At 40.6% G+C, this 25,816-nt stretch overlaps 1 protein-coding gene across 4 annotated transcripts in view; it reads right to left on the reverse strand.

The window, feature by feature from the left end:
* Ralgapa2 (Ral GTPase activating protein catalytic alpha subunit 2) overlaps positions 1-25,816 on the reverse strand; it is a 270,234-nt gene that overhangs the window by 184,563 nt on the left and 59,855 nt on the right. For all 4 annotated transcript variants that reach the window (XM_029536075.1, XM_029536074.1, XM_029536073.1 and 1 more), the window contains 9 exons: positions 24,799-24,976; positions 23,543-23,658; positions 22,281-22,419; positions 19,913-20,112; positions 16,445-16,672; positions 8,527-8,694; positions 7,486-7,623; positions 4,457-4,605; positions 1,221-1,332 (listed from right to left, as the gene is read on the reverse strand). In XM_029536075.1, the coding sequence (XP_029391935.1) occupies positions 1,221-1,332; positions 4,457-4,605; positions 7,486-7,623; positions 8,527-8,694; positions 16,445-16,672; positions 19,913-20,112; positions 22,281-22,419; positions 23,543-23,658; positions 24,799-24,976 (1,428 nt within the window). The remainder of the gene's footprint in view (positions 1-1,220; positions 1,333-4,456; positions 4,606-7,485; positions 7,624-8,526; positions 8,695-16,444; positions 16,673-19,912; positions 20,113-22,280; positions 22,420-23,542; positions 23,659-24,798; positions 24,977-25,816) is intronic.

A 25,816-nucleotide genomic window follows, 5' to 3' on the forward strand; every position in this document is an offset into this window, starting at 1 on the left:
TTCCAGGTTTTTTTTTTTTTTTTACTGTTTTCTTTCAGAAATATTCATAAATTCTATGAACCCTATTTAAAAAGTAGTGTAGCCCAGGCAGTTGCCCTCAGGGCTCTGTGTTATTTCGACTTTCCTGGGCAGTCATCAGCTGTCAGCTGATTCATGCTCTTGACCCCACTCCCACTGGGGTAGGAAGTACTGGCATCTCTCTTTGGCTCTCAGGTCAAATAGAGTGATCCAGCCTGGCCAGGTGCCGAGTGTCACCTTCCTCTGCACCAACCCATCCTGACCGATTTCACTAGAATGCCACACTGGCAAGCCAACATTTAAATAGCACTTGCTCCAAACCTCACCCTCTACACACAGTGCCCCCTCTATATAGTTCCCTTTCCCTCCTCCCTTCCAGATCAAGAGCTTTTGGAAGCCTTGTCCACAGTTGCTACCTCCACCTTCCTGATTCACTCACTCCAAGTAGACATCAATTCTTTAGGACATTCTCAACCACCCACATCTTATCAGAACTTACCAGGTCACCTGCTCCTGCTCACTTTGCTGGACATCTAGAACAACCTACTCTAGCTTTCTACTCAGCAAACTGGGCCTCCTTCCTCAGCATCTCTGGCTGGCTCTCTCTTCTACCAACCATAGAAGTACCATCATCTCCCTAAGAATAAATTTTCCCTCATAATCCTTCCAACCAGCCTGAGGCACTACATACAGTTGCTTGACACAATGATGGTCTCAAGTTTTATCTCATTTCCACATTTCTATTTATCCCATAACTATCAGATCTACCTGGTTTTCTCTCCACTAAGACATTCAACTCCTGTCGCTTTGTTTCTTTTTCAAGACAGGGTTTCTCTGTATCCCTGGATGTCCTGGAACTTGCTCTGTAGACCAGCCTGGCCTTGAGTTCAGAGATCTGCCCGCTTCTGCCTCCCAATTCTGGGACTAAAGGTGTGCGCCAGCACTACCCAGCTTATGCCTGTCACTTTCTTAAGGCCTACCACTCTTAAGCAAACCAAGAGGAAGAAAATGGCAGAGAAGGAAGCCTAAAAACAAAACTCTAACTGGAAAACAGATCACAACTTTTAGGAAAATGCTAAGAAGGAATTTTTCTAAAAATGTAAAGTTAACTTGATATAACTTGTAAATTTTTCAGTAATTAAAACTAATTTGCCAAGCTTACTTTAATTCTACATTTACAGTGTGTAATAAAAAAGACTTACCCTGAAGAGCGACCCTGCCAAGCTCTGGGCAAACAAGTCCTTTACATGCTTATCCTTTGGCTTCTGCATGACAGCTTCTGTTATCCTGAGAAGGATTTGCAACATCTGCTCCCTGGGCCACCCAAAATAAAAGCTCATATTAATAATCACATCTCCAAAGCACTTTGTAGGTATGAGATCTCTGCAATCAGCAACACATGTTATTTGGAAGTATTAAAATTCTAAGTTCCAGTTAGAGAATAAGCATCTTATTTTATCTACATAAACTACTTGATGTTGCCACAGTTCTACAACATGCTTTGCACATCCATGCCAATTGGCAGGACAACATCTGCCAGGCATCTTCCCAGCCTGACTTTTCTCCTCGAAGGAAGGCGAGCAAGATGGTTTTCTTCAGTTGAGCCAGCACATCAGGGCACTCAATGAAGGAATAGATGAGCCTGTCTGAACTTATACGGTAGCCTGGCCTTCTCCATCATTATGTTACTTAGCCTGAGTAGCTTCCCATCTGACTTTGTGATAGAAAACATGACTGGCTCTCTGGGCTTTAATATGAGGACATAGGCAATCAATACCACTACCTGACTGTGGTTCCTGCAGAAGATAGGAGGGGTTTAGAAAGGTCAAGTCTGAACATTGATGGGCAGAGCATTTGTGCTTCACAGATCCTGCTTATACCAACAGAGCACACATGGGATGGCTGCAGTCACCATAGCTCAGTCACCATGCGCTACTGTAGTCTTACAGAAGAGGGCTTTATATAATAGGCTTAAAGAATTAACATAGTACTGCTAATTATGACCATCAGTGTTTAAAACAGCAGAGGATCTTTTTTTTTTCTTTCTTACATAGCCAAGTTGCGTTTCTCATACCCTTGGACTCAGTGTGGATGGAGAACACATTATCTTTTGTAGAGAGAAGTCTACTCTCATTTGGTTTCTGTAAAGTTTTGAGCTCTAACCATTTGTTTACCTTCACTACTTTCTTCTTGCTCTTCATACTCTCTAGTGAAAAGTAAACAAAGAATACAACAAAGCAATGTGGTCCAGATCAGAGAAAGATGTGTGGCAAGTGGCTTCTTTTCTCCTGTTTCTGTACAGGAGACAGATGATGCAAAATCTTAGCCTTCTCGTGCTACAATGACCTCTGGAGACTTGCTCTGGGTTCTCTTGTTATTTGGCTCCATTGGACTTTAGTCCTGGGTTTAACTGTTTGGTAACATCAATTCTCACAGCACTCTTTTCCATCTGGCTACTTGTTTAGCACTGTCAGAGATTTGAAATATGGAGGAGAAAGACAAATGTACCACCTGATCTAGATACATGTACACACATGTACACAGTGCAGGACAGAAAGTATGAAGAGAAAGAGTGGAAAAAGAAATCTGAGGGCTGGAGAGATGGCTCAGTGGTTAAGAGCACTGACTGCTCTTCCAGAGGTCCTGAGTTCAATTCCCAGCAACCACATGGTGGCTCACAACCATCTGTAATGAGATCTGATGCCTTCTTCCAGTGTGTCTGAAGGGAGCAATGGTACTCATATACATAAAATAAATAAATCTGAAAGAAAGAAAGAAAGAAAGAAAGAAAGAAAGAAAGAAAGAAAGAAAGAAAGAAAGAAAGAAAGAAAGAAAAGAAAAGAAAAGAAAAGAAAAGAAAAGAAAAGAAAAGAAAAGAAAAGAAAAGAAAAGAAGGACAGAGTTGGAAGTGCCCAGCCACACACGGCCAGGATATCCAGTCCCCAGTCCCTGTCACAGTGGGGCTTTGGCTATTTGGTGCACTTCTGTACGCTCACAGTAGATGCTCTGGCATTAACTACCAAATGGAAAGAAAAGAAACAGAGAGGAAGGGAGGAGAGAGGAAGAAAGAAAGGAGAGGAGGAAAGAGGGGAGGGGAGCATGAGGCATTTGAATTAAATATGTAGAAAATCCAGGCGGCAAACTGTGCCCTCTTTCTATGCTCTACCACGTTTAGTGACTGTTTTTATCTCCACAATTTTCTTTTTATACATTTATCTGGAAATCTCTAAATTACTAAGGGGGGGGGAACAGTTGCTTTATTTTACTTCCTAGAATTATAAAAACTATAATATGTGCAATGTATACAGAATTCATAGTTTTCTAAGAAACAAAAAATACTCTTCACACAGCTGTGGTGCCAGGAGCATCATCTAGCTGAAAGCACTTCTCATGGGGTGGTTCTGACTGCTGTGAGAGGGGACAGCTGTAATGTTTCCAAACTTAGCTACTGCACTTGATGGAAACACTAATTTAAAAGATCAGGAAAGGTGACCTTGTAATTCACACTTTCAAATTCCCATTTTGATACTTGTAGTGTCATATTTGTGAACTTGCTGCAAGGCACAATTCTTCTGGTCCCACCCTTCTCTCCTCTTGGTGGCCTGTGGCCTCTGACAGCTCACTCTTGCCTTATTTTGGGGCTTCTCATCCACTGTAGACAGACACCTTGTACAACACCAATAGTGCTGGCTCTAGGACACCCATAAGAGAGGTGTGGTCCTGGGAAAACTCCCAATACAGAAGGGGTGTCACTGCCACGGGATCTTGGTGGCGCATTACAGGTGGCTAAGTGAGATGAACACACCCAGGGCAGACCTAGAGGCATTTCTAAGACAGGCTGCCTGTGAAGACATCGGGGATGAGGGAAGCATGGCTCAGGGCTTGCTGCTCTGCCACTGAGAACACCGAGGGCAATGTGGACACTATGGGAGACAGGATGGAAGACATCTAACATTTTACCCTTGAACAGACAATTAATAGAAAAACAGCAAAGAAAAAAGAGAAGGAAAACTCAGGACACACTTTTGACTGCACTCTTCTGTCACTCTGACTACACAGTATTTTTAAAAAATAGTTTTTCCAAGGTAGATTCAAAATAACAAGTACTTCAGGACACTACCAAACTTTGCTCTTATAAAGAATCATACTGTAAAACACATACCACTTATCATAAAACTGTCTAATAAGTTTGAAATGGGAAATCTACTACAGAGTAACGTAACACTAACTCCTATACATGAGCATTTTTAAAAACAATCATGAAAATAAACTAATTACCGAAGTGCTGGGTACTCCCTTGCCACATTTCACAGAAGGGGCTAATGCTTAACTTTTTTCCAGTTTTGAGAAGACATTAGATAAATGGAAACCTTAATACTTTAATTATACTGAAAAGCAAAGGCAGTTGTTTTAGGCTGTTAATCTGAAGTAAACTTACCATGTCTTTTGATTCATTGTAAGCTCCATTATCATTCGCCGAAAAATAATCAGAACAGCTTTAGAGGCGTCTACTTGTTCTCTCAGGAGCATGGGAACTTCGGCACATGGTTCCAGCAAAAAGACATTTGCAGCATTTGTAAGAAAGACCTTAAGATCAACAATTTTACATTAGAAAATACCATTAACCATCTACATCTGAGGAAAGTTTGCCTACAGATAATATTACCTTCCTTCTACCAATGAATCCTTCTGGGTTACTTCCACAGACTGCTTCAATACAGCAAATGGCACCAATACACACTCCAGGTATTATGGCCCATCCCTTCGGCTTGCCTAGGTGTACACCTAGAAGGCCTTTCCCCACTATTCCTTATAGACAGTGTTACTTTAGCCATGAGCTATAAAAGATTTGAATTTGCTATATCTTTCAACAGTAACACAAAACAACAACAATAATTAAAAATAACAAAAACCAAGACCACTGTATCAGGGTGACAAGGTCTGGGATGCCAAAGTCACAGAAGAGCCCTGTGGCTAGGCAATAGAGCTGTAACTTTTTCCAAAGTGAATTTAAGACATCAAGTTGGAGGAGTAAGATCAATTTATAGGAAACCCATGTGATGCTGATAGAAGCTCACAGCACAGTACATGAACCCTGCTTCCTGGTGGAATATTGTTAGTGTCCTTGAGAGGTGTTAAGAACTGAGTAGTGGTGTACCTGGAAACACACAATGTCACATGTTGCATCTTCTAGAATCAGGCCTTTTTTTGCACGTGTATGTATGTCAGGTGTGTGTGTGTGTGTGTGTGTGTGTGCGCACGCGCGCGTGCGTGGCTGAGGGGATGGGTGCTGAACATATGGGCATGAGAAGTTGACATCGGGTATCTTCCTCAATCCCTCTACATCTTACACAGTGAAGCAGGGTCTCTCCCTGAACTTAGAACTAATTTTTTCTGTGTCTGTACAGTTACCTTAATCCAGGGATTTCCCTACAATTATAGGTGGGCTGGGCAGCCCACCTGGCTTCTATAAACTCAAACCTTCACATAGTATACTTTTACAGCTGAGCCATCTCTCCAGCCCCAGGGCTTTTTTATAAAAATAGGAGAAATCTATTATGTAGCAAGAAATAATAGTCTCAGCAAACTCTTAAGATAAAAGCATATTACAAGAGTCAGCTGGCTGCTGTATGCTCTGCCCCAGATCTCTGAGATCCAAGGTCCCTGTTCTGTGGCAACAGCTGACTCAGGTCCTCAGAGAGTAAATTACTATAGTGAAAGAAAATGGTAGCATTCATAAGGATGACACTAGTGGCCCAGAAACTGCAGATATTCATTGTTCTTAACTTGGTAATAAAAGGGGATAGGATTGGGGCTAGAGAGATGGCTCAGTGGTTAAGAGCATTGACTGCTCTTCCAGAAGTCCTGAGTTCAATTCCCAGCACCCACATGGAGGCTCACAACTATCTGTAACTCCAGTTTTGGATAATCATAGGTCCTTTTCTGGCATACCTGTGGTGCACAGATATACATTTAACCAAAAGACCTGCACACATAAGATAAAAATAAAAACCCATAAATCAGATGGGTTCTATTTATATGTACATTTAGCCTTTTGTAGGTCTCCTCTAGGTTAAACAGTGTAAGCACTGAAGCTGTGGGAACAAACCCAGCTTCTCTGGCTTTTCAGTGCAGAAATTCTAAATAAAATCAGGCTGATCAGACAGGTTCAAATCAACATACTCAAAAAACCAATGACAACTTCTTTTTTTTTCTCTTTTTTTAAAGATTTATTTATTATATGTAAGTACACTGTAGCTGTCTTCAGACACTCCAGAAGAGGGAGTCAGATCTCATTACGGATGGTTGTGAGCCACCATGTGGTTACTGGGACTTGAACTCAGGACCTTCGGAAGAGCAATCGGGTGCTCTTACCCACTGAACCATCTCACCAGCCCCAATGACAACTTCTAAGAATTAAAACCTTTATAAAATGAAATGGCCCAATTTCATAGAAAAAAATCACTAATAATCACTACCAGATAAAAATCACAATGTGGATTTGAATAAGAAAAGGAGGACAAAGAGTTTTCTGGTTAAAAAAACTGTAGCAGTTTTAGTGACAATGTTTTTATAGGAGTACACCACAAATAACATAAAACAAAATGTTTTAATTTCATGTGTTGTGTTCTTAAATTTGAAAATCCTGCCCACTCCCAATTAAGTCTTCATATACTGCACTTTTACTTTTAATAATAACTTCAAAAGACCAACACAGGAATACTTATCAGTGTATTAGCATTGGATAAGGGAACAACAATCAAAATTATGTCGTCTGTACTCATCCCAATCAGCAGTAAAAAATGCTATCTTATCAGACCTCCATCTAGCCTCTTTCCCCATGAACAACCACTCAAGAGACAAGTTACTGAATACAATGAGAACAAAAACAATTGAAATCCTGTTGCTTTTCAAGCTGTAGAACTACAGGACAACTGCAGTCCGTATGAAAGGAGAGAGCTACAGGATACAAGGACCCCTCCCAGTATCTGTGTCAAGGTCACAGGCTATAAATATGAGCTGCAGCAAGTTTCTCTGATTTATATGAGTAAAATCATCTTTACTTTCTTTAAGATTTATTTTATTTGTATTTCTGTCTCTGCGCATATGTGTGTGTGCGCGTGCGCGTGTGCATGCGCATGTGTGTGTGTGTGTGTGTGTGTGTGTGTGTGTGTGTGAGTGAAAATCCAAGTAACTATTCAGATGTGCTTGTGTGCTTGGAAGATACTTCCAGGTACAAATCATATACATTTCACAGTCAGTATAAAACAATCCTTCTCAAAAAGCCTGCAACCAGTTTCATGTCTTTTTTAAATAAAAAAAAATATATTTTCCACTTGCAGATGAGAAGAAAAACTTAAGGCCTCTTTAGTGCCTATTGCTCAAAATTCCAGTACATGTTACATGTCATCATTCTAATTATGTCTTCTCCACCTGGCCATCTTTGTGTCCCCAATGGCAGCATACCTGCAACATAGCTTGGGCCCCAGCTTTCACATTTGTGTTGTCCTCCTCTGTCACACAGCCTCTGCTCATGGCACTTGTGAAGGAATACGTACGTCCCCAACTGGATGACCGTTTATGACCAGAACTTTCAGATGAGGCCTTCAAAAGATAACAATCCATTAACCAAGTAGGAAGAAGCCTAAGTTTCCATGCTCGGCTCCTTCACTCTGCTCAGCACTCACGCCCCAGCATCCAAGGTGGTCTCAGCCCTCAGTATGTACTAGAAGAGCCAAGTGGGCCTGATGCTGGGACACAGAAACTCTACTTGCTTATTGACCTGATTTCTTAGCTAGCTACTAAAATGAGTTCACCAATATTGAAACATCAAAATAACAGAATCAGTATAAACATTTAAGTTTTTAAGTCTGTGGCTAAAAATTTTAAATATTGTAAATTAATTTAATCAGGAACATAAATATAACTTTGGTTTCTTTTGTTCTTGGGAAGTTTTGTGATGTCACTTTACATTTTTTCAAGCCTGAGTTTGGAAGAGGACAGTGCCTCCTGCAAGAAGGCCACACTCAGTGCTGCTGACACCCCAGAAACACTTACTACTTACTCTGCTAAGCTTTTCAAATATTTAATATAGATTTCTTTTGCACAGTTAATGGCAAAAGACAAGTCTGGCAAAATATTCTATGTTTAATTTTTCCAACAACTATTTATTTAAACGAGTCAAGCAGAGGCCATCAGCTTTTCAGTCTCATAGAATTGTAAAATGTGAGAAAGCAGCTGTCTTGCAACAGTGTCTAAAGAGGGTGTGTGTGTGTGTGTGTGTGTGTGTGTGTGTGTGTGTGTGTATCCATGTCCCTAGGCTAATTGTAAAGGAGACAACTGCCCATCAAAGATTGAACATGAATGCTGCTTTTTAGGAATGTCCTCACAGAACCTAACAACCTGAGCGTGTCACCTAAGGGCCTGCAGGGTGGGACCCTTGGCTGAGCTGGTCTACTTTGCTAAGATGTGTGTATCCTCTACTCAGAGGCCAAGTGATAACATTACCTCCTTGGAGTCAGTCTCTGAAAGACCTAACTTGTCAGCATCTTCTTGAGCAACATCCTTTTTATCTGGTTCTTCCATGAACACAGGTTTGTTCTGAAGGATCCATTTCCTGTACACTTGAACTACTTTTCTTGTGACAGATATCTCACAGGAAGGCAACAAAAATGCCTAGAAAGAAAAAAAAAACCTCTTTAATGACACACAAGCTCAGATTACAGACATTTCCATCACCCACTTCGGAAACATTTAACTTGTACAGACACACTTTTGTACATACCACTTATCTGAAGAAGAAAAAAAAAGATATCTTCATAATTAGTCCAGAAAAATAATGAAGACTCAGAGATCATTCTGTAATTCAGATAGGTTTTTAAATTGTCTATATATAAAATAATTATAACTAAACTTATAAGTTTTCTCAAAAAAAAAATCAGAAATGGTTTGTAAAGCACTAGACCAGCTGTGGAGGGAACAGGAGCTAGCTGCACTTATCAGCGCTCAGGTGGGCCACGGTGGGAGTTGGAACTGGCCCGCTGGGGTAGAAGCTGGAGACTGCTAAAAGTTCTCTTCTTGCTTGTTTTGCCCTTTTCTTCTGCTTCCTTCGTCTTCTTTCCATTTCACCTTTGTTCCTTCCTCCCTAATTCCTTCTCACACAGTTTTCTACATTTATAAGAACACCAAGTACAGCAGCAAATATTAACCAACTGGCCACTTGTAACACTGCACATTTGTCAGAACTTAAAATCAAAACAAACAACAATAACAACAACCACAATAACACCCATATGTATATATGCACAGGCCAGAAGAAAACATTGGCTGGCTTTTTCAATTGTTTCACCTTCTTATTTTATCAAAAAAAGATCTTTCACTGAATTTAGAACTTGGCTAGTTGTCTAGACTGGCTGATCAAGAAACCACAGAGGTCTTCCTTTGTCCACCTCCCAGTGCTAGAAACACAGGCACAGGGCACACTTTATTACATGGGTACTGGGAAGCTGAGCACTTTACTAAGTGAACCATCTCTCAGCCAATGAAATTTTTAATATTAAGGAATTAATTTTTTATGTATTTGTGATTTAATGTGATAGGACTAAAAAAAGACTTTGAAGAAGAAATGTGTTTGCCTGTTGTATCTCAAATTTAGGGCCTATTTCTATATGCAACGTAGGCAGGAAGGACCCTACCTACTCCACACTCAAATGACTACTTTTCAGACAATACCACTGAGTCACAGGGAACCAGAGATAATTCCCAAGGTTACAAAGTTACTTCCCAGACTTGTTTTAATACCACCCCTAAGTTTCACAACAAAAGACCCTAAAGACAGGCAGCTATCACTTCAGCATTGGATAAGCATAAGATAGAGAGATGCCCAGAGTGGCAGCCAGATCACATCAAATTCCAGAACACAGGAATCAGCATTATCAAAAGATTACAAAAAAATGAATGAATCAGTATTCTGCCGTGTAACTCAATAAACATAAGAGATTAAGACAAAGTGTGTGTTCCTTTATTCTTTCTTCCTGGGTTTTAAAAAATTATCATGTTCCCCTCTTCCCCTCCCTGTCCGTTTTCCACCCAGGTTCCTTCCCCCTTCCTCATCTCCTGTGATTGCTTTCTTCTCCCTCCCAAGTGGGTATTGGGAGGGGGAACAGTACTAAAGCCCTGAGAGCCAGCAGAAAGAAAGAAACAGTCTACCTTGGGTGGTAGGGGGTGGAAGGGGACTCTCTAGAATGTACCAGAGACCTGGGAGGTGAGAGACTCTCAGGAGGCAAAAGGAGGGACCTTAGATAAAATGCCCTCAGTGGGGAGAGAGAACGTGTAGAGTCCATTCCAGTAGAAAGAAGGGCATCAAGTGGAAGGATAGGGTTGCCATCCCACAGTCAAAAACTGAAAGAACTGCAGGGACAAAAATGGAGAAGAGCCTGAGGGAAAGGAGGTCCAGTGACAGGCCCAAATTGGGATCCAGCTTAAGGGGAAACCCCAAGGCCTGATACTGATGTTATGATGTGCTTATAGACAGAAGCCAAGCATGACTGAACGAGAGGCCCAAAAAGCAGCTGAAAGAGTCAGATGCAGATTTTTACATCCAAACAATGAACAGAAGCCAGTGATCCCTGTAGTTGAACTAGGGAAAGGCTGGAAGAAGGTGAAGAGAAGGGTGACCCCATAGGAGGACCAGCAATCTCAACTAACCTGGACCCCCAAGATCTCTCAGACATTGAGCCACCAATCAGGCAGTATTCACCAGCTGATATGAGGTCCCCAACACATATACAGCAGAGATTTGCTAGGTTTGGACTCAGAGAAGATGCACCTAACCCTTGAGGGACTTGAGGCCCCAGGGAGTGAGGAGGTCTGGTGGGGTGGAGGTGAGAGGTAGGGACCTCCTCTTGGAGACAAGGGAAGGGGAAGGGGGTAAGGGATGTGGAACAGTCAGAGGGTGGACTGGGACTGGGATAAAGTCTGGACTGCAAAAAAATATTAAAGAATAAATTTTTTAAAAAAGAAAATACATAAAAGAAAAAAATTATCACACAAATAAAATTAAGAAAATTTCACACTGATGCTATTAACAGTGACTATATTTTCTTTATTACATAGGTAACTGTCAACCCACTCTTCTAGCCTTCCTTCAACCCATCCTGTTTCTTCTGCACTTTATTGGCTCATTCAGTCTATAAACACTTTAGACTATGTCTGAAGTCTGACAATTGCTTGTTGTACATTATTTAGAAAAACTTTACAAAAAAGAAAATACAGAGAGACTATTAAATCAACTGAGTAATCTAACTCTGAAATAAAGACATAGCATATTATCCTCCTCACAGAGAGCAAAGAATAGTTCTTGTATAAGGGAAAATTAAGTTATTTTAAAAATATCTCTTTAGCCGGGCATGGTGGTGCACGCCTTTAATCCCAGCATTCGGGAGGCAGAGGCAGGCAGATTTCTGAGTTCAAGGGCAGCCTGGTCTACAAAGTGAGTTCCAGGACAGCTAGGGCTATACAGAGAAACCCTGTCTCAAAAAACCAAAAAAAAAACAAAAAACAAAAAAACAAAAAAAACAAAAAAAAAACCTCTACAAACAGCCACAACAATATGATATATAACATGTCACTAAATATTACTGGAAATATGCTAAGTCATTTTGAATAAAATCATAACTTAAAAAATATACACATGATCCAATGAATAGAAAATCTAGATACCAGGTATATTAGAACCTGGAGTAAATTAAATCTGAAAACAATCCAAATTAAAAGCTGTATGTGTAGAGGTTGGGCAGAAGCTAAAGTGGAAACTGAAACACAAGGGAAATCTAGAACACAGAGGAGAGAAAAGGAAGCAGAGCAAGAAAGGGAGTGCCACTGCAAGGCATCAGATGGGGAGCTGGGGAGTGCCACGGCAAGGTCATCGGATGGGGAGCTGGATGGAGATGCAGAGATGGAAGAGAGCAGTGTGCACCAATGGCTGAGCTCAGAGAACAAGTGAATCTCAAAGGCAAGCAGAACAGATACAATTTTACAGTACAACTGCTAAAACCAAGGGCAATCTGAAAATATTAACAGCAGCCAAAAGGGAGAAAAGAATACTTTCTTCAAAGGAACAAACTTCATGGTTTATTGTAACTATCAAACAGAAGCCATGAAACAAAAGGCTGAATATTCAGCGTGCAGAAATTTGACAAAAAGAGCTTCTGTAGAATTCTAAATGTGTGTGTATGTGTGTGCGCATGTTATGAAAAGTATGGTATACATATATGCATTCATTTTATAATGTGGATTTCAAATATATAACAAAGTTCTATAAGCTGAGAGGTTAGGCACGATGTTCTCTAGCCATTAAGCAACTACAGGAGAGTGTTAATACCTACCACATATGTAAGTACTGAAAAAAAAAGGGACAATTACCCCCCCCCCAAAAAAAAACCCTCAGTACAATTAGAACGTGAAAGGTAAGACTTGATTTACATCCAAGAAAAGCAGTTTCTATGTTACATGGAAGTAGAATAAAGCTGTAATCAAAACACATGTACTTAAGAAAAACTGTACTTAAGAAAAAGTTTTTAAAAATCACGTGGAATTTGTAAGAGAAAATCCAAAGCATATGTAAGATGTACACAGTAAAAAGGTGGAAAAATATGTGTCACACCAGAAGGCAACATATTAACACTACACATTCTATTTATAAAATTAGAAGCTGCTGTCTCTACACCACAGAAAGTTACCAGTGGACACAACTAGTTTGGTGTACTGTGAGGGGCCCAGCCCCAGCAGGTACATCTTTAACTCAACTCTTACACCTAAGGCGCAGGGAACACCATGGAAGGATTATAAATGCCAGATGACCAGGAAGTCTGCTTTGAGACTGTATCTTCTACAGTCTCAGCAAAGCCTGAACAATGGCATTATCAACAGAAACATCAACAGACATGGTAATTTGGAAAGAAGGCATCTCATGGAGTCCCACACCTAGATAAAAACTGTAAGTAAGTAACAGCTGAGAGGGAGAACTACCCTCTCCCAGGTGGATGTCAGTTGGAAAAGGAGATGAGAGTGGGAAGAGGGACGGGGGGGGGGGGTGTTGAAAAGAAGATAAATAGGAGATGGGTTGGAGGGAGCAAAGGGCAGAAAGGAAACTTCATTTAATTTTAAGATTAAAAATAAATTCTGAAAACATGAAAGCTTCCTAACAATAAACTATCAATTTACAGGAATACATAGCAACTAGAATATATACTGATGCTACAGAGAGAAAAATCTAACTAAATTAGTCCGGCTTCGTGGCTAGATTAATCACTAAGTTTGGTGATCACACAGCTGAGCAGTCAACTGCAGGTCTCCCACCAGCTTTGCTACAGAGGGCAGCTCTGGCTGAAGTCACCTAGTGGGTTAAACTCTTTGCTCTGAGAAAAGCTTCACTTCACTTTCTTGTCAGGGAAAGTTGTTCTTTCAGCTATCTTTCCTGCTTCTCCAGGGACAGCTGCCTTTTGGCTACCCTGGGATGAAATATGCCTGCTATACACTTTTGTAACTGCCGAATTAGCTATTCCTGGGGAAAGGACTTAAAATGGCATGGGACATAATGCTATTTAGTCAGCAACTTTTCTTTAAATTTGCAGAACGAACCCAGAATCTTTTATGGATAACAACAGTCTGTGGGACAGAAAAGCAAACCAAAATTATCATTCCTGCCAAATTCAAAGGCCTACCCACCTATGCCCATACCCCAAATCAGTATCTATGGAGTCTTATACCTGCAACCCCTCAAGATGGCTTCTTCTTTTTCTAAGACACACAAGAGTCCTCATCTTTCAGCTTGTCAGCTTGTTGCCAATAAAGTGCTTCCTTTCCCATCACCTTCTCTCTCAAATGTGTGGTTTCTCCAAGCAGCAATGAAACTTAACTTTCTGTATCCTCTTAGTCAGGGTTTCTATTGCCATGATAAGCACCATGATCAAAAGCAAGTAGGAGAGAATCGGGGTTTAATTGGCTCGTGCATGCCCATCACTGTCCATTACTTAAGGAAGTCAGGACAGGAACTCAGACAGGGCAGGAACTCGGAGGCAGAAGCTGATGCAGAGGTAGGCCATGGAGGAAGTCAGCTTATTGGGTTGCTCCTTATGTTTCCCTCAGCATGCTTTCTTACAGAACCCAGGGATGGCCTTACCATAATGGGTGGGATCACCCACATCAATCACTAATTAAGAAAATGCTGAAGCTTGCCTGCAGCTGAATCTTAATAAGGCATTTTCTCAATTGAGGCTCCCTTCTCTAGTTTGTGTCAAGCTGACATATAACTAGCCAGCACATGCAGCTATGCTACAACTGATGCTCATGCATAAATACTGCAAATGTCAGACTTTCAAAGGAAAAAAAGGAACATCTATAGCTACAGCAGGATACTCTTATTGGACAGAAAGCACACAAACACAGAAGAGAGCTGAGAGAGAAGCCAGCTGTCTCAGGCCTGCTCATTAGACCCTCCACTTCATCAGGTCCCAGTTTTTACCTGTCACTCTGAGGTCTGTAAACCATTTCTTTACCTGGTTTAGTCTATCTCCTGCTGCTCCACTCTGCTAGGAAGACTATAAGCTGAGCTCTTCTGCTCTGCCTCCTAAGTAACCTGATTATTATTATTTTTGATCTCCAATTCTGTTTCCTCCTTTTTCTAGTATGTGTTTATGTTACAGTTTCTTGCTTACTGCAAAAATGCTTATCTTTTTTTAAAATGTTAAATGTCCTTATGCCAAAGCTTCAACTTTAGAACCAAAGTTCAAAGTCCTTATAAAGTCCTCCTGGCTCTGATTTGTATGGTGAGAAAGGTTTGGCTTATAAATTCTTAAAAGCAAGAGAGACCTAAGATTATTCTACCCAGCTAATCTCTGGCCACATGTACAAGCCTAAATAAATAAATAAATCCACACTCACTATTTTTAAAGAACCAGAGAGAGAGAGAGAGAGAGAGAGAGAGAGAGAGAGAGAGAGTGTGTTAGTTTTGGAATACCTTCTTGAAGCCACTCAATATCTCTCTCTCTCTCTCTCTCTCTCTCTCTCTCTCACACACACACACACACACACACACACACACACACAGTGTCACAATATCCAACACAGCAAGTACTCTAAGGCTGTGGAATCAAGGTAAAAGATTTGCTAAATACAAAACTAAAACAACCCTATACATTATGATTCCTAATCAATTTTGATAATGATACATTTAGTTACTTAGTATTCTGAGACAAAGTCCCATATAGCCCAGGGTAATCTCAAGCTAGCAATGTAGTTAAAGCTTAGATTAAAGTCCTGTTCCTCCTGCTGCCATCTCTCAAATACTGGGATTATAGGTTTTTAATCCTTGGTCAGTAGTACATTTATCCTTTACAAGATAGATTTCTAATGTAATAAAATTGGCTAGCCCTAAGATGCCAACCAAAACTGATCTCAGATGTGTCTGCTCAGGAACACCAAGCCTGCTGCAAACCACTGGCATCACTCAACTGAGGCCCGGCTTCTGATCACTTCCTTTTCTTCCCTTGCTCTTTCCTGCTTTCTGCTTCAGCTCTTCCCAGCTCTTCCTTTCCTATCTGAGGTATGTTATTCCAGGGTTTGGATAAAGAGCTTTTCTCTCCTTTATGTCCTTTCCCATTCATCTCTTTTCTCTTGTCACACACACACACACACACACACACATTTATTCATGTCACGTAAGATTACAGGAAAAGTACAACTAGAATTCTGCAAGTGCCTATGGGTTGTGTGAGTGCTGAACATCTCCAAAGACTGGGTTTACTAGGTCCACCCTCTGAGCTGAGTCCACTATGGAAGCATGAAAGTATTTTTGAATTTTCCTTTGTTATATCGATGGGAAAAAAATGTAGGTCAGAAAAACTTGTGACAAACTAAAAGTAGGACTGGAAGGGACATTTTTTAGTTCTGTAGTTTAGGCCAAATCATCAATGCTATTTACCATGTCATAAGTAAAACCACAATGCTACAGTTTGGATCTGGAATGCACCAATCTTACCCCAGGCCATGTGACTTGGTCCTGGCTTGGCACTACTGGGAAGTAGCATAAACTTTAAGAGGTATGACGTAGTGGGATAGCATAGGTCATGACAGAGTGTGCCCTCAGACAAGACTGTAGGACTCTAATCTCTTGATCTCTCTTTTTCTCACCCATCCATGAGGTAAACAGGTCTCAATCTACTTCCTGTTCCTGCTTTAATATGCTGCCCTGCCAAAGACCCAAAGCAACATGACTAAGTGACCCTGGACTAAGACCCTTAGAACTGAGACAAAATACACCTCCTCTATTTACACTGATGTCCTTGCACATGATTTAGAGCAACAGGAAGCTGATTGACAGGAAGAAAGATGACATCAACTTTATGACTGTATAACACACACTGACCTGTCGAAATACTTCATTCACAAAATTCACATAACCCCGTGTTGACAGGAGGATCCGCTGCACCATCTCATATACTGTCCGATGCTCCTCTTCAATGCTACAGAGACTGGAGTTGCTGAGTCTTCGGTCAGACAAGGTGCTGCTGTTAGAATGGCTTTTGTCCTGCTCTGTGGACCCAGCACCATCCAGTTCTGACACCTTCTCTTGTATTGAACCACCACCAACAGTCTGGAAAATGTCATCACAGATCTCAGCAATCCACACCCTCACTCACCAGCACCTAGCAAAATGTGAGTCCTGTCTTGCTCATTACCTTCTGGGTTTTGTGAATGTTGCAGGACTAGAGAAGGAATGCACAACCTCATAAATGTGAGTATGTGCTCTGCCACTGATCCATCCACACCCGTACACCCAGGTCTTGCCTTGTTTCCAAGTACTCTGATTACCACCAATTGCACAGGGTATGGCAAGATGAAGATCAGCCGTTACCTCAAGCATGGACACCTGAACCTCTACTTACTGATTTCCTAATTAACCAAATAATCCTCCCTGAACTCAGTGACTAACAGGAAAACTACTAAGTTATTTCAGGGAAGAGGACTGTGAAATCTCGTCAGCTAAAAAGTTTAATTTGCAATTGTGAAATCACAGAGTAAGTTGATGTGTAAGTGCAATGTGTGCCATCATCACATCAGGGCTCTATACTTACACGCTAACTCTGCTGTCACAGAGGTGTGAAAACTTGGGAGACTGCTTATAACAAAAAGCTCAAAAGGTCCAGGCTCAAAAGGCTGGTAGTTAACATTTTCCATCCAGTGGCCATATAAGAAATCTAATGACCTTGTTAGTGAGACAGCATAGACTAGTTCCACATACACCAGCTTTCTCTCCAACTAGCACTAACAGGCTTGTGGATGAAGCCACTTTAGATCCTCCAGACCAACCATCCACTAGCTAGAAGATCACCACCCAAGGGCCCATGAAATATATTACAAGTATCAAGCCAGATTCTGTCACACTAAGTAAAAACAAAACATAGTGTTAAAGAGGTTCTGCTTTAAGACACTAAGTTTTGAGGTGGTTAATATTACAGCAATGAAATAATTAAACCAGCATGAAGAATTATGTAGTATCAAGTTATTTAAACATAAGCTCCAGACCTAAGAAGACTGCTTAGTGGTTAAAGCACGTGCTGTACAATTAGGAAGAACTGGCTCTAGAAGGAGATCTGGCTTCGATGCACTGGAATCAAGCTGGAATGTGAAGCTTTTGGCATGAGACCATCCTGAGAGTCAGTGCAGAGACGATGTCTAGTCCTCTGGTACATGCAAAAGACTTATCAGTGAAACAATCTACCAGGCTCAGGCCAGCACTACCATGGCTCAGAAAACTACACACTGCCACTTATTACTTACCTCAATCTTTCTGCCACCCTGGTGTCCTCTGAACCCCACAGCCCATACTGAGACAAAAGCATTCTCAAGGTCAGTCTAAGTATGGACACCCACTGCCCATGAAGCAACTCTCAAGGGCAGGACATGTCTCAGTTGTTTTGTTGGTGATGCCTGAGTGTGATACTTCTCGGTTCCTCTATCCTGATCTGCCAACACAGTCAGTACATCCTATCACTGCCTCTGCAAAGTTCAGGAACAGAAAAGACTACAGCAGGAGTCACCTGACAAATGTACACAATCATGTCATCAACTTGTATATGCCACTGTTCTACCCATTCTTACCAGGGGCCTGTGGGTCACTGGGAGAACAGTCTCGGAATTAGTAAAAGTGATGTTTTATTACTATAATTAAAGAATTATAAAAACAAATATGCTCAGCAGCCTTGCCATCTCAATGTTTTTTAAATCCCTGATAGGCAAAACCAAATCCATAGGACTGACTGACCATGGACTACAGCCTCTAAAAGTATGAGCCAAAAGTAAACTGCTTCAAGTTGACTACTTCAGGTATCCTTGCCACTGTAACAAAGAGCCAACTAACAACTGAACAAGAAAGTCTGTTAGGCCTAGTACTAGGGAAGCTGAGTCTAGAACACACTTCATTAGCTGGTTTTTTTCCCTATCAAAAGTACTAGTTCTAGACTAAGGATATTGTTTCACTTGGGGAACAGAAAACCAAAAATTCTGCATATATAGCAAAAGTACTTTTAGCAAAAATGTGAATTCTATTGTGAAACAGAACTTTAAAGTATATTTTAAAGTCTTTTATAAAACTAGTATATTGTTTTAAAACAGTTTTGATCACCTTGATAAGGATAGTAATTTTTTGTTGCTTGTTTGTTTTGACACAGGGTCTCTCTATATAGCCCAGTTGTCCTGGAGCATGCTTTGTAGACCAGGCTGGTCTCGAACTCAAGGAGATTCACCTGCCTCTGCCTCCGGAGGACTAGAGGTAAAGGTGTGCACCTCCACTTTAAGTGTATGAAAGAATATCATATTTCAAATCTGAAATAAAAACTTTGAGAAGACAAATATACTCATTACTGTTTTCATTTCATCTTTCAAAGTATAAAGTTAAGGGGTTTTGGTTTGTTTTGAACTATCTCTCAGCAAGCCCTTTGTTGTTCTCACTGTACTTCTATACCAGAGATTCTTTTGAAAACAAGTTTGCCCTCTGGGTCTCCAGTAAGTCCTCTACAATGGATCCATAGGTTATAAACTGCTTGGTGCTCCTCCTTCTCCCAAGGCACCAATGACCTTGAAATACAGCAACTTCTGCTCTGCCTCCTCCAGCATATGTGTTTTTCCAGCTTGGAGCAACATCCTATTTCTGGAGCCTCCTTGACATCAGCAAACCTTCAATAAGTGCACTACAGTTGCTGGCCCTGTTCTTGGGGACAAGAAACAATGATAACCAACCCACACAAAACCATGACCCCTCAGTGATTTGACTGATCTCTAAGCTCTGAAAACAGTAGTGCTCTACCAAGTACACACACTGAAGGCCCTCCTACCTGACAAGTCTTTCCTAAGGCCTCAGAGAAAGGCAGACTTCTCTCTAGGAACAGCATCATAAAGCAAAAACTACCCCAGGATCCTGAGCTGCTGGCCCAAGCCTCTTCAGTAATGCCAAAGGCTGCATGAGCCCTCTCCATAGGCTACATCTACAGAACATGAGGGCCTTCCAACTGGTGAAGGGAAGGTAAGACCTGTGCCTGTGCTCAGAAAACACAACACCTACGAGAAGGAGAAAGAAGGGAGGCAGGAAAGGATACACAAGAGCTATAGTCTCAGAATGTTGCTTGCCCCTGAGACTACCTTCTTATAGCAATTCCAATACTGCATATAGCAAGTGCTCCTGACCAAAGATCACTCTAAAACCTCAGACCTGCAGACAAGTGAGCCAGTAAATCAAACCTACAAAATCCATAGTTCTAACAATCAGTTACTTTGCTAATGTGCTAGTGTGCTTATTATACAAGAGAAAGAGATTTTAAAATGATGGTTGTCATACCTGGATGATTTTAGGCAATACATCAACTCCATTTTTAGTGTTTTGTGTTGCAGTTAGATACTTTTTTTCCAAAAAGAAAGTTACAATCCATTTAATGAAAACAACACGAGCTGCCATGTATGGAATTTTTGTACTGTAAACTGTTTCATTATCTCGGGTTACAGTAACATATACTGGCTTTGGTCTCAAATGGGGAATTTCTGATAGAAAGAAAAAGAATACGCAATTAAGTTAGTGAATCTTAACATTATATTAATCCCTGTGAACTGTTCCAACTAATCAATATATTACATATATTTGGTTGTTTGGATAGCAATTAAAAGTGATAACCTATAAATGTTTAAAAATAGCATATTCTTGCAGGTTTGATTCTGATTTTACCTCTTAATATAAATAAAAAGAGGTGGCCATTATTGTCTACATACTGCAATAATATATAGCCACACTAACTGTTCTTGTCAACAATTATTAAAATTATTTGAGGCTATAATAGTGAATATTATCTTCATTTCTAGTATACTTAATTTAATGTTATTTTATGACTGAAACAAATGTAAAAGCATACATGAACTTTAACAAAAAATATCTAAAGCTGGACATTGTGGTATAAGTCTGTAATTGCTATACTCAGAAAGCCAAGACTTTTCATCTAAATGAACTCATAAATTCATGTTACATCTTTGAAGTCTCAGGTACCACCTTTTCAAAAGAGAAAGTCAGTCCTCTAAGTTTCATCAAATATGTATACTATATGTCCGGATTTGAGACACAAATTGCTGCAAGTCTTATCTCATATCTTAACTACTACTTATATTTCTGGAGTACCTTAATGANGCAAAAAATATTGACAATAAATAACTTTTTGTTGTTATTTCTTTTTCATTACTGTAAGTCCTACCTCATATCTTAACTACTACTTATATTTCTGGAGTACCTTAATGAAGCAAAAAATATTGACAATAAATAACTTTTTGTTGTTATTTCTTTTTCATTACTGTAAGTCCTACCTCATATCTTAACTACTACTTATATTTCTGGAGTACCTTAATGAAGCAAAAAATATTGACAATAAATAACTTTTTGTTGTTATTTCTTTTTCATTACAGAATCTCTAAATATAACCAAGGTTGGCTTCTAACTCACAATTCTGCTGCCTCAAGTTTCCAAGCCCTAGGACTGAAGTTATGAACCACCATGACCAGTTTCAATATATAACTTTCAATCTAGCAACATCAGCAATGTATAGTGTTTTTATAGTGAACACATATAGCACAAAGTCAGAAACAAATTTTGGAAGAAAAAAAGGTATATAACAAAATATAGGTCCCAGGACCTCTACAGTTTTTAAAATGCACCATGCTTCAGCTAGTCTCCCTTCTCATAAGTCTGTGTCCATTTCTGTGTGTGTGTGTGTGTGTGTGTGTGTGTGTGTGTGTGTGTGTGTGCGTGCGTGTGTGTATGTTGAATTAGTTGGACAAGTTCTACAGGCAGAGTACAGTCCTTTGCGACCTCTTCTCCTCCAAGCTACTCTTTTTTTTTTTTTAAAGATTTATTTATTTACTATATGTAAGTACACTGTAGCTGTCTTCAGACACTCCAGAAGAGGGCGCCAGATCTTGTTACGGATGGTTGTGAGTCACCATGTGGTTGCTGGGATTTGAACTCCGGACCTTTGGAAGAGCAGTCTGGTGCTCTTACCCACTGAGCCATCTCACCAGCCCCCCCAAGCTACTCTTAATTATCCATCTTACTCATCTCTGTCTTTCCAGGGAGAAAACGTATAACCACTTTCTCCGCTTTTGTGGGTGATTCCATCCTGTGAATCCTAATTTCTTATAAAAGGTAACTGTAGGGGCTAAGTTAAATGTTCTTTTCTGTTTCCCAGTATTTTGGGGGTTTCCTATCTGTAGAATGTCCCATCACAAAAGCATTTCCCCCATAAGCACCTGTCAGTATCCTGGTAGATAACAGCCCCAACATAAAGCACACTCCTCCAGCAGCTGTGTGCCCTGGGCTGGCCTACCTAGCCATTGAGCAGGGTGTGGCATCACTAAAATTCACTACATCTATGAGAAGGCTGAGAAATGCAAAACATGATATTAAAAAGTAGCAAACATACAAAAATAGCATAACACATTGTATTTTTAAAGAAACCATGGATCTCTTTATTTCTATGAGGCAAAACCTCTTAGTGGGTTCACGTAATTGAGTCATTGATTAGGTAACTTTAACTTCTCATAACAGCATTACCATTCAATATAAACATAAAGTAACTATTTCACTTTAAAACACTCACAGGGATTACTATGGAAGCTACTGTACAGCTGCCCTGTGGATGACACCCACACAGGAATCAGACAGTACTTACCAAGTACAGGTTTGTAGATGTTGGTTAACTTAGTAAATGATGGAAACAAATGAGGAAGATAATACTTTCGAAACAACGTAAAAAGAAATTTAAAACCAGTATCTTGATTCTCTTTATTCTTCCACTCCAAGCTTGCAGCCTTTAGATAATATGTGGAAAAGAATATTTGCATATTTACAGTATAAATTAATGTATACAAACCGGAGATATTATGCTGAAATTCCTATTGTAGATTTGTAAATGACAATATTGGTAAAATGTAAAGAAACTGTATCTCAACAAAGCTCAAATTGCAGGTATTGTAAACCTGAGCAAGAACCCATGACTAGGTGTCAAAGGCCCAACGGCAGATCCTACTAATTTTGCTAAAGGGACACACTATCAAATTCCTTCCAAATACATCATCAGAAAAGCTTCTCCATGTGGTGAATGATGATTACTATCCAGGCTCACAACTGTTCACAGTTCAGAGAATAGCGGCTGCAGATGCTCAGGCCCCCCAAAAGAACACCTGCATCACCCCTTCCCCACAGCTCAGGAACACCAGGAAGAGGAGATAGAATATTCTAAATGTCAGAGATCAGGAAGGACTACGACAAAATGGTTTTGGACTAGACATGCAGGTCCCGTCACGGCGGCTGTGGTTGCCTGCACAAAGACAAGACAGTCAACACTCTGAAATGGACAGAGGAGGAGGTTTTAGCAGGTGACAGCTGCTGGGTGGAGAATCAATTTTCTTCAGCAGTGTGACCCACAGTAGGCTGCCCATGGCCCAGTAGATGGCCCTGCACTCATGCACATCTGGGCAGCTGTAATTGTACTCAATAGGCTATTTTAAAGAGGAGAAACTGGGTGAGGTGGCATACTCAGTAGGCAGATGAGATCAAGGCCAACCTGGTCAAAAATAAGTTCCAGGCCAGCCAGAGCTACCCAGTGAGACCCCCCACACCCCCCCAAAAAAGGAAAATAAAAGGAAGTTGGAAGATTGCTGGAGGAGGGGGAGATTCTGGAGGTATGAAAATGATGTAAATCTACTGCATTTGTGTATGAAATCAAACATATATATGTAAAACTGCCTTAAATAATTCATACGAAAAGTACTTGCTGAAGTGGCCCAGCAACAATGCATGCCCTGTGTTTAATGAATCACTACATAAAATTGCCTCAAGGAAAGCAATACAGACATACAGAAAGAAGAGAGGCAGGAACTCCCCGTCCTATGAAAATGAGCCCATCAGTGAAACAGCTATGATTTTTCTGACCTGAATAACCATGTATTTCAATAGTATTTGAAGAAAAAAGCAGGTTTGGTCCTCAGCAATCTTCTCCCCTGATATGGCTGGCAGCAGTGGGGTGATTTCCTCTGGGTATATTTTTGCTGAAAGGTAGAAAATAATGAGAGTGTATTCACTACAGCTGAATTTTAAATAAGGTTTTAAAATGCCCTTTATTACAACACATCTATGCAGTCACCGAAACTTCTCAGACTGAACCCCAAGGCAGTATGTACAGCACTTAGGGTCCAGTATAGAGATCCACAGAGGCTTCTCTCTCTGGACCATTCTTTCCCATTCAAAGTCTGTCTTGGTCAGCCTAAAATCCAGTGCACTGAAGTGTTACACAGTAAGTTCTCACTCACAAAACACGAACAGTCCACCGAGGCCACTACTGTCCTTTCAGACATGCTACATGGAAAAACACAGCTGGCAAAGTAAGATAAATGGCCTCTTAAAGCAACAGTGGTGACAACAACAGACAGTGGTTTGGGAAGGCAGGTTTCAATTTCATTAGCTGGCCCAGAACACTTGTGTGAAGTACATCTTCCCCTGCATTCTGCTCCTGTTTTGATCACTTCAGAATTTTCTCCTTATAATTTAATAGAAAACAGGCTTCAGCATTTTTGTTCTGGTTTGTTTGGTTAGTTGTTTGGTTGACTGGTTTTAAGACAGAGCCTCTCATATAGCCTATGCTGGCCTCAAACTTAGTATGCAATCAAAGATGACCTTAAGATCTTGTTCCTGCCTCCTCCATTCCACTCCCCCTAAGGGCTGGGGGTCACAGGGTTCCATCACCGCTCCCTGTACACAGGATTTTTCTAGTCTTTATTTTGTGGTACTCTGAGTTGAACCTACGGCTTTGATAATAATGTCTTTGGGAATCCTCCATGAATTGCAAGGAATAATTCCTCTTTGGGCTTCATTTCTATTCAAGAACATCAACACCAAGGAAAGCCTCAGGGTAAGTTCAAGAGCAATTCAGGGGCTGGAGAGGTATCTCAGAAGTTAACAACACTGGGTTCACTGCTCTTCCAGAGGACCAAGTTTGGCTCCCAGCTTCCATGTCAGGTAGCTCACAATCTAACTCCAAACCCTGGGGGATCATCTTGTTCTGGCTTCTTCATATACCCATACACACAAGGCACAAGCTTACAGACACACACATATACGCACATACACATAAATAAAAATTAAAAATAGAGGAGTCATTTCAGCATGTCACACCTACTAATGCTGCTTACCATCAACTACACTAGGGCTAGGGTTGATGAGTGTCTCCAGCGTGCAGGGACCCCTGGATGACAAGACCGCTGGGAAACCAGGCACTAGGCAAGCGAAAATCAGCACCTGCTCTTCTGCACAGTTTGTTTGAAGTGCTTGAAGCCACAAAAGAAATAGTCTGATTCCTTCACATCTTATCTAAAAACAGAATTAAAAGCAACAAAAAACATTTAACAAAGATCTGTAGAAATGTTTCGCAATGTAGCATCAGTCTTAAGAAAAAAGAAAATGGAGAAAGAGAGAGAGACAGAGACAGAGACAGAGAGAGAGACAGAGAGGAGAGAGAGAGGAGAGAGAGAATGTGTCAGGAATGGTGGTATAAAACTTGTAATCCCAGCACCTTGGAGTCTGAAAAAGGAAAATCACTTCTTAGAGGCCAGCAAAAAGAGAAGAGGAAGGTGAGGAGGAGGAAGAGGAGGAGGAGGGGGAAGAGGAAGAGGAGGAAGAAGAGGAGGGGTGGGAGGGAGAGGAGGAGGAGGAAAAAGAGGGGAAGGAGGAAAGGGAGAAGAAAGAGAGAGTGGGAGGAGAAAGGAGAAAGAAAGGGAAGAAGAAGAAAGAAGGAAGAGGAGGAGAAAAGAGAGAGAAGGGAAAGGAAAGAAGGGGAGGAAAGGGGGATAAAGTTATCATTAAATTACACAGGCTCTTCCCTCAGTGACAAGCGAGGATGCAATACAGCACAAAGGTTAAAAGTTTGGGTGCTGCAATGGAGTACTACTCAGCTATTAAAAACAATGAATTTATGAAATTCTTGGGCAAATGGATGTATCTGGAGGATATCATCCTTAGTGAGGTAACCCAATCACAAAAGAAGTCACTAGATATGCACTCACTGATAAGCGGATATTAGCACAGAAACTTAGAATACCCAAGATACATTATGCAAAACACAAGAAAACCAAGAAGGATGACCACTGGGTGGATACTTCATTCCTCCTTAGAATAAGGAACAAAATACTCATGAAAGGATATAGGTACAGA

This window comes from Mus pahari, chromosome 3, assembly GCF_900095145.1.
Source record: "Mus pahari chromosome 3, PAHARI_EIJ_v1.1, whole genome shotgun sequence".
Taxonomy (NCBI): Eukaryota; Metazoa; Chordata; class Mammalia; order Rodentia; family Muridae; genus Mus; species Mus pahari.